The following is a 15,513-nucleotide window of genomic DNA, read 5'->3' as shown; positions in this document are numbered from 1 at the left end:
TGGTCGAAATTCCGTAGGTCTCTTGTTTAGCATACTTGAAAATTGTTTTCTAAAGAAACGAGAATGTTAAAGTTAAGTAATCTCGAGCAGATTATTATTCGAATAGAGGAAAATTGGACGAATCCTAGCTCTAGCAGTTGAAGCATTAAAAGTGAATTTCACTTCGTGTTTGAACGATGCTGGATAACGAACGATGCGTACTCGATGGCTTGCGTAACACGCCATCAACAGATGATGGAACGAACGGCGTAACACTGTTATGGATTCTGCTTACTAAAGCTTTGCTAGCTTATGTAAAAGCTTAAGCGACTATAAATATGCGTGTATCGGTACGGCGCACCCGTAGAAAGGGCATAAACAGCATATAAACTAATTACAATCACGAGACTTTGCGGTGGCTTCCAGCTGTCGCGGAAAACACCCAACGACGTCGATGGAAATCGTACAAACTCATAAGCGACTCGGTTTCGCAACGTTCAAACGTTTCTCGGATCTACGCGATTAATAAAAATTATCATCTTCATTTCTTCTCTTCTCCTCGTCGATTATCATCACTCAAAATAAGCTCCTTTCTGAGCATAGTTTGAAAACAATTACATATTATCAGGATTATTTGAAAACAGGTTTCAATACCAGGTAATTGCACCTGTCAACGGTAACGAGAATCGTGGAAAATTGTAAGTAATTGTTTTCCGCAACTGATCAATTTTGAAATTAAATATATCTGTTAGCTAAGTATATTGCATATGTTATTTTTATAAAAATTAATTCATCCCTCTCCTGAATTAATTTATCATCCGCCTCTCTTGACTTAATTTTTCGAAGTTTATCCTAGTTTCTAGAGTCAGTCATTCGTTTTTCAGAGTGATTACGGAATTGTAAATCGTCGTTTTGCCGCTCTACTAATTTACGTCGAATTTAAAAAGCGTCCAATCTTGAATAGCAAAAAGGAATTTGTTCGGTGAACCGTGTCGAAACTTCATCGTGCTAGTTATAAGCTAATTATAGTTCTACTTGATTCTGACTGTTACCTTTACTGGCGGACATTCAGTAATTATCGTGTTATTAGAACGCTGCATCGCAAGGAGGATCGTTATCGATCGAATCGTGCAACGACAGTGAGTAATGCTTCTTATGCTTCCGGCTCGTTCAAAACACGGAACAAATCTGGATCTTACGCCAATCCGGGCGAAGTAGGAAGAAAAATCTGTATTCCAGGAAATTGTGCGTTGGATAAAATGATCACTAACCTTCAAAAATACACCGAGAACAGCGAGGCCGTCGGGCGCTTTTGCAGCCTCAGCGAAGGTGTTGTATTTGCTAGTGTTCCAATGCACCAGATGCAACTGCAACAGAAAGAAAAAAGAAATTTTTCAATACGATGCTAATTAAAAAGATTAGATTCTTTTTCAATTACCAATCTCTTGGAATTTTTATTTTATATAAATATGAAAATCCGTGAAAATGTATACGTCTTTATGATAAATGTTTCGTCAAAGGTATACAATATTTCTGAAATGAATTCCACGACAAAAAAGGACTTTAGGAAAGTTGCACAATAAAAAATATCCCTCGTGTCGCTTGCATCACGATAGAAGGAAAATAATAACAGACGTCAATTTAATGAACGTTAATAATTGAAAATTACACCCTGCGACCCGGTTGTCGGAGTCTTATTGTTTGCGAAAGCTTATTGTTCCGTGAATCATTAAATCGATCGTGTAATCGTGTAATCATCGGAGCATCTTTCGAACGTCAGAAAATAAACGAAACTGTGACTCGCACGCTCTACTGACTAATTCTTCAAACATCTCGCGAGATAAGTTTCGTATGGTTTTGGGTAAATTTGTGTTCGAACCGTGTCAACGACGAGACACGTACCGTTAACTAACAGATTCTTTGCAGCAAAACCGGTGCATCTCGCGATAATAGGGTGGAAAATATTTGCAGAATGAGTACACGTGATTACCCGTAACTTCGAAAAAAAAATTTTTGTCTCGTTAGTCATTCGATGTTATCTTATTCCTTTCGTTAATGGCACGTTTAATTGGAAACGTACTCGTAAAGAATTTTACTCGTTATTTCACGTTCTAAATCTGTAATATGGGGGTTGAATTTCTTGACTTTAATTCAAATTCGAAATTCGACGACAGAATCCTCGGGATATTTATTTAAAAAAAAAAAAAGAAAAATGAGTAACATACACCCCTACGATTCTCTAGTGTACAAATTATTATATGTTCTTTAGAGAGGCACTTGTGAAAAGGATTCGGTCAAAAGGATCGATAGAATTGTATTCTGCAGACGACTAAACAAAATAAAAGAATGTTTGGGGGGATAATTACCTGCTCAATGCTAATCATTTCGAAACCTGACGCGTGTCGCGAAAGCGTCATTTAAAATTTTCCACGAAGCGCGCACTCCTCATCAAACAAGAAGGAAGTGCATTCTGAGTGCATCGCAGAACATAAGAGAAACGTGCTTGGAAATTGAATGGAAATTTAAGGCGATCGTCCAATGATTGTCCGATGCATTCGAATGTGATTGACCGTATCGCGGATTTTATTTATAGAACCATGTTAGCTGGACGATCTAAGATTTTCGTTAGCAGATTTAACATCTCGATAATTCGAAGATTCTAAGTTCAGCTGAAATTATTTATCAAATTTCTCTGTATTCGAATGCTTGAGTCACTCTATTGGATACATACTCGATAGTCTTCAAGATAGTTTCTTGGGACTTCTTCGATAGTTACTCGAGGACAAGGATGATGCGAAGTTGTCTGAACGTTTTCTTACATAATTCAATTACAATTTCCATACAAATGTTTGCCTCAATGAGAACGCCAATTATCATAATTGCTTCCCTTCGCGTTGTTCGTCTTTTGAACGTGTTGCGAGAAGAAACGTTTGAAGACACACGTGGAAGAGACATTGACGTATAGAATGGTCTTCGAGAAGAGTAGTTTATATTGATATTATAAAGAGTCGTTGAAAACATCGTAACGAAAATATAAAGTAATTAAAGAACTTTGTGTGAACTTTGTTGCATTGTTTTGAAAAGTTGAACAACTCGATAGTCATCTAACAACGAACAAAACTGAAAGTGGGGCACGTTACTAGTGGATTTTAATTATCTTGATAACTGCACCAATTTCGATACTTGCAGGAGTTTTGCAGGCTCGTTTATACTGTATATTCTGTACTTGATTTCTCAACAGTCATCAAGTATTGTGCAGAGACGAGAAGTTGACTAACGAGTCTGATTGGTTATAGTACAATCTCCGTCTTATAAAACGAGGAAGTAGATTTTACCGTAAATGATCAGACACGGTAGCCAACCCATCTCATATAGTACTATTTAAAAACGTCAAAATGACGTGTCAAAAATTGTTTTTAATATCTTCTACATTACTCCCTGTGTATAACATATATGATTTTTAAATGTTATTTAAGTTCATTTATAACTTTTCGTACCATCACACATTTGTGATGTTTATCGAAAGAAAATAATTCAATTGACGCACTTTCACGCCTTTATCAACGAAAGGAAACCTTTGACCTCCAAATATGAAATTTATCATATTTCAAGATAAAACCCAGATGAACTTCTAAAGCTGTCTAATATGAATAATATAATTTTCACAAGTATTAACCTGAGAGAATGCTTTGGAAATATAATAATTTCAAGAAGCAATCGTTTCAATGATGACATTTCTCTAACGGCCATTTTAGCTATTCAGTACAATAGTGAGACTCCTAGCTGTGTAACCTTCACTGAACAGTTACTATGGAAATTATCATGATTCTTCATCTAATTCGCGTGTAATTATCATGGCAAAGTTGGTTGTAAATATCCACGATGTAACACAAAGAAAAAGAAAAATTAATTTCATTTACTCGTCATAAATTTTATACAACACAGAATGCTTTCCCTAATTCGACCATCTAAATTTTTATAATAAAATAAAACATCAAAGGGAAACATTAGTTGCTCAAAAGAGACAAATATTGCGAAAAATAGCCAATTTTTTTTAAATTGCAAGGTCGTTGATCTACGTAGTTTTATCTTTTTGACGTTATAATTGACGTCAAGATTAACTCAATGATCTATGGTAGCATGACCCTTATACGATCTTGAGTACGAAAATTAATAGACGTAATTAACGAAATAACTACAAAAAAAAAACGATTATAAAAGAAATTTATTTTAACGAACGCTTGAAACGACCATCTCCAAAATATTTTTATAAACATTTGATTTTATTTTCATTTGTAAACATAAATTTATTTCATTAGTTCCTCCATTGTAAATATTTCATTAATTACATCTACTTTTATACATTTTTTGATTTTTATATTTAAAGTCACCTAGAGGTCAGCCTATCGTAAATCATTAGGTCAATCTTGACGTCAAAAGTAAGGTCAAGATGATAAAAAATATCGATGACTTTCTTTGAAAGTCGAATTGTCTACCCCCCTATAGTTTTCTCTTTGAGGCTAATATTAAAACTCTAATACATCCTCTTATATCGCCATTAAATTGTCATTTTCATCATTATCTCTCACGGTCAATTGTAAGTTTGATTTGAATTTCTCTTACCATGTAGGTCATTCAAACGTTTAGCGATACTTTGGTCACTAGATAGTTGTTATTAACAATTTTACACGCTATTAAGTTCGACTAACTCTGATTATAATTAGAAATTCAATCAGTTTGTGCGTCAGGAATTAAATTTTAATACCTAACATCATCTCTATGCTGCATACAGTATTTCAATTATTATTTTATAAGCTGAAGATGACTCGAACCTGAATCCACTCGATTTAAATTTAAATTTTAAATTTAATTTCCGCGACTCGTTCATGACACGATCGAATAAAAAATATTTTCTTCTCAACTACAAGTTTTCATATAGAATCTGTATTCTTATCACGTGTAGCACTTACAAGACTGCAGGTAGTTAATAAATGGATTAAAATCGGACAAAGTTAAAGGAATGTTGTTGTTCTCGCAATCAAGAGTATCATTTCCTTTGAAATGAAAACAAAAAAATAATTACGTTCGCCAGGATTCTGGTTCTTCCTCTCCGGATGTCTCGGTCTTGAAGTCACGGACATCGCGTTCGAGCAAGGTTGAAGCAGCCGTAAGTTCGTACCGATGATCGTGACGCGAATTATGCTCCGCTAGAGTGAATTATTAACGATCTACCGCGAAGTCGACACCGACTACGAATGTCAGAGGACCTGACATCAGAAAGTTAATCGTTTATCCCGCGCGCGTCCTTTTAAAGTCGTTTAAAAGCACGCCGTTCACATTTCAAAAGCATTCAGAACTCTAAACGCTATTGTTACACGTCCATCAAGCCGACAATAGAATTATTAGACACGCTTTTTCGAGAAATCGATTACACAGAGTTCGGAAATAATATTTTCTAGCAGGGATAAATAAAAAGTGAGAATATTGCATTGTGTTGTATCGTAGATGACATAGTTCTGAAGAGTTTTTGATATGATATTAGTTTATTTATTCAATGTACTTGGTTAAAAGAATTTGGTTTCGTCTGAAGTAATGATAAGGAAAACAAAGTGTTAGGTGTTATTTGAATCCACTCAGGAGGACTAAAATGTGTTTGTGTGGACTAATAATAGGTCTACTTTCTTTCGAGAAACAATTATTAGCAGCATTATTTTAGTTATTCCAAGTAATTGTTAATGTTAAAAGTTAAACGCACCTCTCCAGCGAACGCCTGCCCATCCACGGTGTGCTCGGATCCTCTAGAGTCGCTACATCCCCAATGACAATGATACTGTTCAAGTTTGTAGATATCGTCCATCAGTGGACCACCGCTTAGAACTGCAAAAGAAAAACAACAATTCCGTTTATGACTATGAATGATTCATAAAATATCTTCAGAATTAACTTTAACCCTTAAGTGGATCATAGAGACCGCTGCAGCCCTCCGCAAGTTTAAACTAATATTTTTCATCTTTAAAGGAAAGATGATTTTCATTTACCAATTTGTTAAAAATCAACATTAAGTAAAATAATTCAGTTGAAATTGAGAGTCCATTTAAGGGTTAAATGTCAACCATTTCTCTCCACTTTTGATTTGCTTCGAAGCAAACGCATAGATATCGAATGTTTAGTGTTTTTCAAAATGGGGATCGCAAAACAAAAGTTTTAGTCTAGAACTTACATTACTTTGGTAATTTTTAATTTCCCCCAAATTAACCAGCAAATTAATATTTTAACTTTAACACAATTTCGATTTTCTTCTGTTTAAAATTTTGGAAATCCCCCGAACCGACAAATTTTGTTCGTTTCTCACCAAGTTACGAATTCTATGGTTGAATGGTACGAACTTATGGGGTAACCTATGTAATACTACGTATCGTCTGGTTTTCAGCGAAGTGACGTCATCGCGATCAAGGAGCACAGGGTTCTAAATTTAGTCGCATCCAGGGAGACCAGAAACGAGTTTCGTGCACCTCTTCCCATGACTCCGCAGGACGAACGCAGATCGTTTGAACGCGTTGAATTACAGGATACGCTTGATTAGCCGAATTGCGCGAACGAGGGGACCATAACTAGACCTGTGCAAAGTAACGTCCGTGGTTGGCTCGGTACACCGACGCTTCGCGACGCAAACGTCGATCAAGATTTACAGACTGCCTCGAGGAAATTCTAACGCGTATATGGAAACAATTTTTTTAGAGAAACGGAATTTATAATGCAATACATCATGTTTTCAAACAGGATATACTAGTTCTCCAACGACACGATCTTCTTTAGGTGGTCTTCCGAGATATCTGAGACTGTGACAGAAAATTGCTACGGGCAATAATGTGTAGTTGCATTTGCACTGAATACTTTTCCTAAGGAAATTCAATAATTCTGTAGAGAAATCGTAAATTTATAAATAAGTGTATTTGTTATAAAGATAGCAATCTGCTGAAGAAGCTTCATTCTCCGACGTCTAACGAGCTTGTGAGTGTGGGTCAGAACCGTCCGCTGCCCGACAGTTAATTACACGGTAATTTCCTTTGAGACGAAGAAACGTAAACAACGATGAGGACGACTGTTGCAAGTATCCCTAACGCGACACGGTGCAACGAACGAGGTGCACTGGGAGAAAAACAATTCCCCTGCTATTAGCGCCGCCAATGGGGGAACATCGGTAGCTGTCGTTGGTTGTTTCTTCGCTGGCGGCGCTGGTAGCCCGAGAAACAACTATTTCTTTTTACCCGTGTTACTGCAACGCCTTTCTGCGAATTACAGAGGCACGATCGTTCGAAACGGTCTTCGTTTCCTCGATTTCTCGAACAAAGTGCTGCATGTTCGATGAATTTTTTTTTCCAGACTGTAGGAGAGTTCAATAAAACCGGTAATCGACGTTCGTTGGAGTCGCGGCGTCGCGCATGTTTTTTCACGAACGTTTCGACGGCGGTTTCGTGCCGCTTAAAAGGAGGCTATTACCTTCGCGGTACTCTCGAAACGAGGACGACCGTGCCGTGACGCATTATGCGTGCTCATATGTGGCAGGAACGGGAACGTTTACATGACAGAAATAGAGCAGAATTTCAGGGAATCGATGCAGGCTACGGCCGCGCGATACCAAGCGTTGGCCCATTTTTTCGTTAACGATGACAAATCGTCCGAGATGACTGACAAACTCTCTCTCTCGCGTCGCTGGCGGAGAGTTGTTTGCCATTGTCGAGCGTCAATATTTAGCTGGTCGTTGACACAGTAACGTAGGGAAAACTGGGAACGAACAGATGCTTTGCGACACGAAAGAGGAGCTCTTAATGCGACGAACCTAATTCCGGACTAATCTTACCAATTATACGACGCCATTACTCGATCACCGTGTTACGACACCGCCCCTGAATAGACACGGTCATATTTTGTAACGATAAACAGACAGATGCGTGTCGTAAAACGTAAGTACGTATTAGTACGCGATCGTAGTTGAAAAAATATTATTACATGTTTCTGTCATCGCAATAGATCACCTGCTTATGTGTTCCTTGTAGTCACAAGACGTACGATTACGCAATTCCTCGATCATACGCGAAACCTATTTATACTCCGACAATCCAAGTTAAACGCATTTCATACTACATACATACGTATTTTCTTTGATATGTTCGTACGAAAACCCGTTGCTTTGATCTTTTTCACGCGACTCTATTGCATAATACGTGCTACAATTTCTCATTAACGTAGCGATAACATGCAACGCATCACTGATTTAACGTGATAAGATAACGATATACGAGCATGTAAATCAACGTACGCTTGGAACGTTTGCTTTTCTTTGCCATTACACGACGCTGTCTAGATAATCGGCGTTTTATGCGTTTCTAATCTCTGCGTGATACGTCGTATTGTCAATGTCATGCTCGGGGAAAGAAACATCGGATCCTAGAAATCGCTTTCTTTTCTACGAACATACTCGATACGATGACGAAGAAATTAATGGCTTTTTCGAGAGACGAAAGTCGAATGCTACCGCACTTTAGAAATTTCTCGTACTTTATAATTTCAAATTTATAATACGACTTTTCTTCGATGATTTATATTCTTGTAGGTCGACTTATAATTAGAGACATCAAACTCACAAATTTTGCATGTAACGATGACGAAGAAATTAATTGCTCTTTCAAACGACGAAAGTCGAATGTTAGCTACTGCAATTTAGAAATAAATTTGAATGTGTACACTTTTAAGTACCACTTCATCCGGTTATGTCTAATAATATTATACTGTTTTTATATCAGGTATGAAACTTGTCCTGGTGACTTATAAATACACGACATTCAAACCACTCCATTTTTTAACAAATTTATGCATGAGGTAGGTATAGTTAATCAGAAAATCATGAAACAAATTTTGCTCCTGTTTTGCTGTATACCTCAGAAGTAATTTATCAAAAAATTACGTTTATTGTGATTTCTATGTACGCATAGGGTTTTGACTTAGTACGAGGAAAGTTCTGCAACGACCCCATTTTTTATTTAGATCATCTTAGGAAAAGTAAGCTAAGCGCTGTACTAGCGTTCTTAATCCTTCAGATAGCGTTGATAATCGTCGCCTGCAACGAGGATAAAGTTTTACAGCCATGAGATTTACGTTTACCAACGACGAAACGCGAGCTAGCTTTTCCTGGTGAGTTCCTGTTAAGGAGAACCGCCTCTTAACGGTGTCGGAAACGAACGATTAGAGCCGCATTTCGTGCCCTGCTCATGCAACCAATTAACTTCAGCTCGCGGTTAATACTAAAATCCACTTTGAACCGGTTGAGATTAAGTCCGTCGCTATTCACGAGCAAACATTCGGGGCGCAATGTTTGCGATGACGCGAAGAAGGCGAAACAACATCGCACGCTTCTTCGGTCAAAGGTTGATTTATCTAATGAAAGACATTTCGGAAACGATCTTTCAATCATTTGACAAAATATTGAATTTTTCTTAATTTTTTTTTTAAATTAAAAACGAGACTTTATAACTGATAACGAAAATATTGTATTCAACAAAATTTCGAAATTCTTTTCCAAGAAGGTACTATTCACTATTAAGAAATAAATATATTTTGTTGATTTTGAATATACCAACGTATACAATACTATTATTATATTATTGCTTCTTCCTGATATCTTAACATTTCAAATTTCCTGTTCCGTGATTCGAATTTCCGGCTGACATCGTGCTCGTCCTTCCAGAGTTTTGCGCTACATAGTCCAACTCGTTTGACAAAAGTTTGACAGACATCGTTGCTTTACGAGCGCATAAAATTTGTTTTCACGCGCATATGTTTTTTTTTCATGCATGACTAAGCTAGTCAAAGTATTAAGTACTTGTTTCAATTTATATCTTTCATTTATAGAACGAGACCCGACGTTCACTTTTGAATGGCTCTTTTTGCACACTGACAGTGGTTGAAATGCTGAAGTTATTGATACAGGATTTCATGGCTGATCAGTTTATAGTTTAGCAGTTATTTAATGTAAAAGTTTTTAGGGGTTTGATATTTTCAGTATAAACACCTTTGCAGTTAAGTTCGTGGCGTAGTTGATATTTATAAACTGCACAGAAAACAAAAATTGAGTTTTTAATAGCAGGAATTTCATTGATGAGTACGAGTCTTATTTATAATATAACTCATATAGTACGTTTTATAAAAGATTTTGCAGGTCAGCGCTTAGCTTCACGCATCGCAATGGCGAAATCGCATTTTTTTCCAGCTGCATTGGACTATGAAATTTTGCCACATCTAGCATTGAACCTTTCTCCAACAAACTTTCACCATTTTCACCGTTTGGAGCCGTCTTTACGAGGAACAAAACATTTCCTAATCGAGAAACAGTAATTGAAGAGTTTAACAATTCATGCGGTTTTATTTTTACTTATAAACTTGTAAGCGTTCATTCTACGAGACATATAATACTACCTAATTTCTTAACGCTTTCGTCAAATATTTACCGAGAGAAAAAGTAGCGACGATGTTTGCTCGTTGGAACTCAAATAAGTAAAACAATTAGTAACACAAACATCGTTTAACCTTATTGGACGTTAAATGGTTCGATACTGGTGTTGGTTGTATTTCGTTACTCTTTAAAATTATTCTTTTTCATCGATGTTACAAACTATTATTGAACTGTTTAATGATCAATAAAGAAAAGTCATTATTTTATTTATTGGAAATAGGAAATGTCGAGTAACGCAACTTTAGTTTTTTTTAATGTGTCAACTATTGCAACTTTCCTTTTTCCCAATGTGTTAATCGTTGAAATAATTTTTAGATTTAAGACAAAATTGGACGATATTTTTTTAGATATTAATCACGTGGGGAGATAAAGTCTAAAGAAAAACAATAGTTTTTCTGTAAGCTTTAGTCGAATATTGGTGGTTTACTGTAAACAGATACAATAACTTATAGTTGTAACGTATGCTTGCTAAATTAAAGTTCTCAAAGTTACACTAAAAAATACACTACAGTCGTTTTTATAATTCGAACCTCTTCAACTCGACAACTTCATAAGTCAAAGCCTTATTCACATCCCTTTGCGAGTCATCGATAATTAAAAAATCAAACAGAAATTGCGTCAAACTTTGCGTACAGAGATATTTATAGTTGGAGACATCAAACTTCCGAATTTTGCACGTATGTCTCAAAATGGGTCACTGATTCGAACCTCTGTGGGAACAATTCCATTTTATATATTCTTTTCCACACGTAAACTATTTTTAAAGCAACATTTTGACGTTGTTTACATTTGGAAATCGTTCAAAAAATTTTGTCAAACTAATTTTTCAGAATTACAAACGATCAGCCTTCGATATTTTTCGTACTCTATAATTTCAAATTTATGATATGATTTTCCTTCGATGATTTATACTCTTGTAGGTAGATTTATAATTTGAGACATCCAATTCTCAAATTTTGCACATAAGTCTCAAAATTGTTCACTGATTCTATCCTCTTGGAAAACAATTCCATTTTGTACATTTTTCCCTCGCGTAAAGTATTTCTAATTAATGTAAAGTATTTACATTTAGAAATCGTCCATAAATGTCGAAGTAATTTTTCAGAATTACAAATATTTCTCGTACTTTATAATTTTAATTTTATAAGTCTTTTCCTCGACGATTTATACGCATGTACGTAGATTGGTTTTATATTTCGTACGGTTAATGTTTAATGTTTCGTACGGTTCTGAAACAATGTTAAACGCGTGCCAGCGATTCGATACCGAACAGAGGATCGATGATCCCGAGCGACTTGGCGACTCTCCATCGAAAGGCCTCTTCCCACGAAATCTCGAGCGGTAGCCAATTCAAACCGGGGGACATATTTGCATTCGCGGTCGATCTGCAATTCAATGCTGCCGATCGCAATCGTTCTTCTCGAGTACGCGCCTCGGACTTTCAGGTAACGAACGAGTTCTCTTACGTTCGCATTTAAATGCACGAACCAGCCCCGCGCACGACACGCCGCGCGTTTCTTAACCCCTTACGTTCCGAGACATTTTCGATATTTCGTTCCACCGGGTCAACGTGCAATTTATCTTACACGGTCAAATAATTCTAAACCCAAAACACATTCTCTGCAATTTTTCCTCGATATTTCTAGGAAACATAGGATATTTGCAGTCGAATAATAAGAACCTTTGTCCCGTAAGTGGCTTTTTGTTTTCGTTCGAATGTACGAACTATGTTTTCATTCTGCAAGGATGTTACAAAACAAGACTAATAGGACCATACGAACGGTCCGTCGCCACATTGTGAGCTCTTCGTATATCGTGTTTCTTTATGTTCTTCGACTCTGTTGCGAAGAGTATAAAGAAACGATGTACGAAGTGCTTACATTGTGGCGGCGGAAGCAATTTTATTGCATTAATGGGTGTGTTTAGAGGGAATTTAATATATTCGTTTTTTAGAAATGATTTCTGAGAATGAAGTAGGACTCGAAGAAGGCTAACGGTTTGACGCCACACTGTGAGTTCATCGTACGTCGTGTTTCTTTATGTTCTTCGACCGTGTCGATTCTGTTATGAAGAATATAAAGAAACGATGTACGAAATACTTACAACGTGGCAGCAGATGATAGCAATTTTATTGTATTTAGAGGGAGATTTAATATATTTTTTAGAATCGATTTCTGAGAATAAAATGAATGTTTTGGAAAACGAAAACTATTTAACGATCAGTATATTATTATTTGTTTTCTTTTTTACTTTTGGATAAATGAAAGTCAGAAGTAGGCCACGAGTCGAAAAGGATTGAGAAACACTGGGCTAACGAATGCAAACACTCTACGAGAATCCCTTAACCATGTCACGAGACTCTCATAATCGTGCACGAATACGTAACTAGATTGCATTAAAGATAACCATAGTGCAGGATCCGAAAGATCCTGAGGAATTTTATGTCAAAAGTGAAACTTCTAACTTTAAATGCCAGTCATTTTGATGTAAATTATTAATTTCGAAAAAGCTACGAGCGATAGCGACACTATTATTATTAATTAATCTAAAATACAGTGAATTAACACTCGTGTTCGAGTGACAGGACTTTTCACTAAGAAGTTAAATTAATTTTAATAAGAGATGTTGAAGAAAATAAATTTGAACGGGACTCTTGAAGTTCGATCAAGTTATAAAAATAACTACTAGGACAAATTTTAATAAAACTCTGGTTTTGCTAAAAATTTCATAAGTTTGGTTGGTTTTTGGCTGTTAACGTATTAAACTATAAAGAGTACTCCAAAGTAAACGTATTACAATAGTTGCATGTTAAAAAAGTTTACTTTTTACATGTTCGGTTAGGTTCTTTTTTTTCTTAAATTGTTTGAGTTATATGTATGCATTGACGTGCAAAAGTGTGAACACACGACGCTAATCTTGCAATGGAGCGATAATACTTACTGTAAATGTTTGAAACTTGATAATAAAAGAAAGACAAATGTATTATAGAGGGTTAAAAAGAATAACTGGTAATCTGACCAAAGAGGTATGAAGAATGGACTAGGAATGATTGAAAACGAGTTCTATGGTCTGATGGGACCAAAATAAATTGATTTGGGTTAGATGGGGGGACCCTGATACTTGAGCCAATCAAAAAGAACTGATTCATCTATTCAAAACTAGAAGGAATTACAAACAGAAATATTAAAGTTCGTTTAGTCAATGAATTTGAGAAAAAGCTTAATTATCAGTTGTATAAAGTACAATCATGGTGAGAGAAATCATTTTTTAAAAATACAGGGATCAGTAGATAGACAATTAAATGAGCAGTTAGCAAATCAGATATATTTTCTGATACAATGGGCAGTTCAAAGTCGAAATTTGAAGTATATTGAAAACGAAAACAAAATAATTAATTATTATTGATACAGCAAGAATGATACAATATGAAACAAAAAATTATCCACGAGTTAATAACAAATATCAAGAAGGATAAAATCAGCAGATGCTAACGTGCCAAAATTGACTAAATATTAGTTTTAGATATTAATATAATAAACATTACTAGAAAGTGAAACTGCAAACATTGTCATGTATCTATTATTTTTTTAAAATACTTTACATTTGCTACGAGTGACAGGAGAGTGTTATGTCTCGTACAATACATTCATCTTGTTATTTTAATCATTTTCTTTTATAAATCAGTTCCAAACATTTGCAGTATTATCACATTATTACGAGATTAGCGTCACGTGTTCACTGGACATAAAAAAATCTGACAGAATTTGATTACTCACGACTATTAACTACATATATCTTATTTTGTCAGTACTTCTTTTTTAAAGATATAATACGAGATAAACTTTTTTTACACACGATTGGAACATGTTTACCTTATGGTACATTACTCTTTATTCTTTAATTAACTATATTTTAGATAAACGTTATATTTCACATACTGGGTTCTTTAAAATTTGGCATAATTTCTGCACGTTTTAAATATGTAAAAATACAGTGAAATATTTTGTATTTAAAAATGTAAAATTTAAATTTTCGAAAAGGATCAAAGACCATTTTTATTTTCATTTATCTTGCAGTTCTCTCAAATTTTCTCTATTTATGTATAACCAGTGCCATAAAGACGTAAAATAAATAAATAATACGATGTGTACTTTGAGTAATTTGACTAAAAACTTTTTTATTTGCTCGATAATTATATAAACTTTACGATCTTTGTTTTGACAGAATGATTGACGAACGACCAATCGAGTTATTTTCGAACGAATTTCTGACACCTGGTAATTGATGCAGCATCGATAAATGGTTATATTCGTTACAATACATGGAACGAAAAAAGAAATCTTCGAATAACATCTTCGCGAACGAGTGATAAATGGTTTCGATTTTCACAAAAATACCTACAAGCAAAAACTTGTTGATATTAATCGACTCAACAGGAAGCTGACTAATAGAATTGGCTATTAAAGAAAGTATGACATAAAAAATTCAAGTTGAACCGTGTTTTTTGCAGTATAAATATGATCTTCGTATATCAAAATGGGTAAAGAAAATTGCAAATTAAAACAAACACGACGAAGTTTAGGCATAATCAATTGGCTGCTCAAGGCCATGGATATACGATCCCCCACCACTCGATTTCTCGTTTCTGCGCGCGCAACGTGTTTCGTCTTTAAACGGCGGTCAGTGTTCTTTTTTTAAACGTAATGTTGGAAAGATAAACTGAAATATGAAAATAGACTCACGCGTGCCCTCGCCATCGACGTCTATGCGCCAGCAATAACCCGGATTAACGAGCTTCCGGGAAGCGGTGGCCGGATATTGCCATCGAAGGGGTTTGCTACTTAGAGCCTCGTAGTCGGATTCTACACGTTTGGTTTCGATATTCACCGGACTCTGCCTGGAACCAGCCGCCATTGGGAACTTTGTCACCCATGTGCTGGGTCCTGCAAAAAAAGAAATAATTATGTTAGTTAAATTCTTACAGTAGAAAATAATATTTGACTTTGATCCATACTTGGTATCTT

The 15,513-nt window shown here is 35.6% G+C and overlaps 1 protein-coding gene across 1 annotated transcript in view; it reads right to left on the bottom strand.

Moving 5' to 3' along the window:
* Positions 1 to 15,513, bottom strand: part of Cah1 (carbonic anhydrase 1) — a 40,879-nt gene that overhangs the window by 9,696 nt on the left and 15,670 nt on the right. Inside the window, exons 2-4 of the mRNA XM_076781401.1 lie at positions 15,232 to 15,432; positions 5,735 to 5,856; positions 1,251 to 1,346 (exon numbers count right to left, since the gene is read on the bottom strand). Coding sequence (XP_076637516.1) covers positions 1,251 to 1,346; positions 5,735 to 5,856; positions 15,232 to 15,432 — 419 coding nt within the window. The remainder of the gene's footprint in view (positions 1 to 1,250; positions 1,347 to 5,734; positions 5,857 to 15,231; positions 15,433 to 15,513) is intronic.

The sequence above is a fragment of the Colletes latitarsis genome, chromosome 14 (assembly GCF_051014445.1).
Source record: "Colletes latitarsis isolate SP2378_abdomen chromosome 14, iyColLati1, whole genome shotgun sequence".
In the NCBI taxonomy this organism is placed as follows: Eukaryota; Metazoa; Arthropoda; class Insecta; order Hymenoptera; family Colletidae; genus Colletes; species Colletes latitarsis.
The sequence above is the reverse complement of the archived record's forward strand: the minus strand, read 5'-3'. Positions and strand labels throughout refer to the sequence as shown.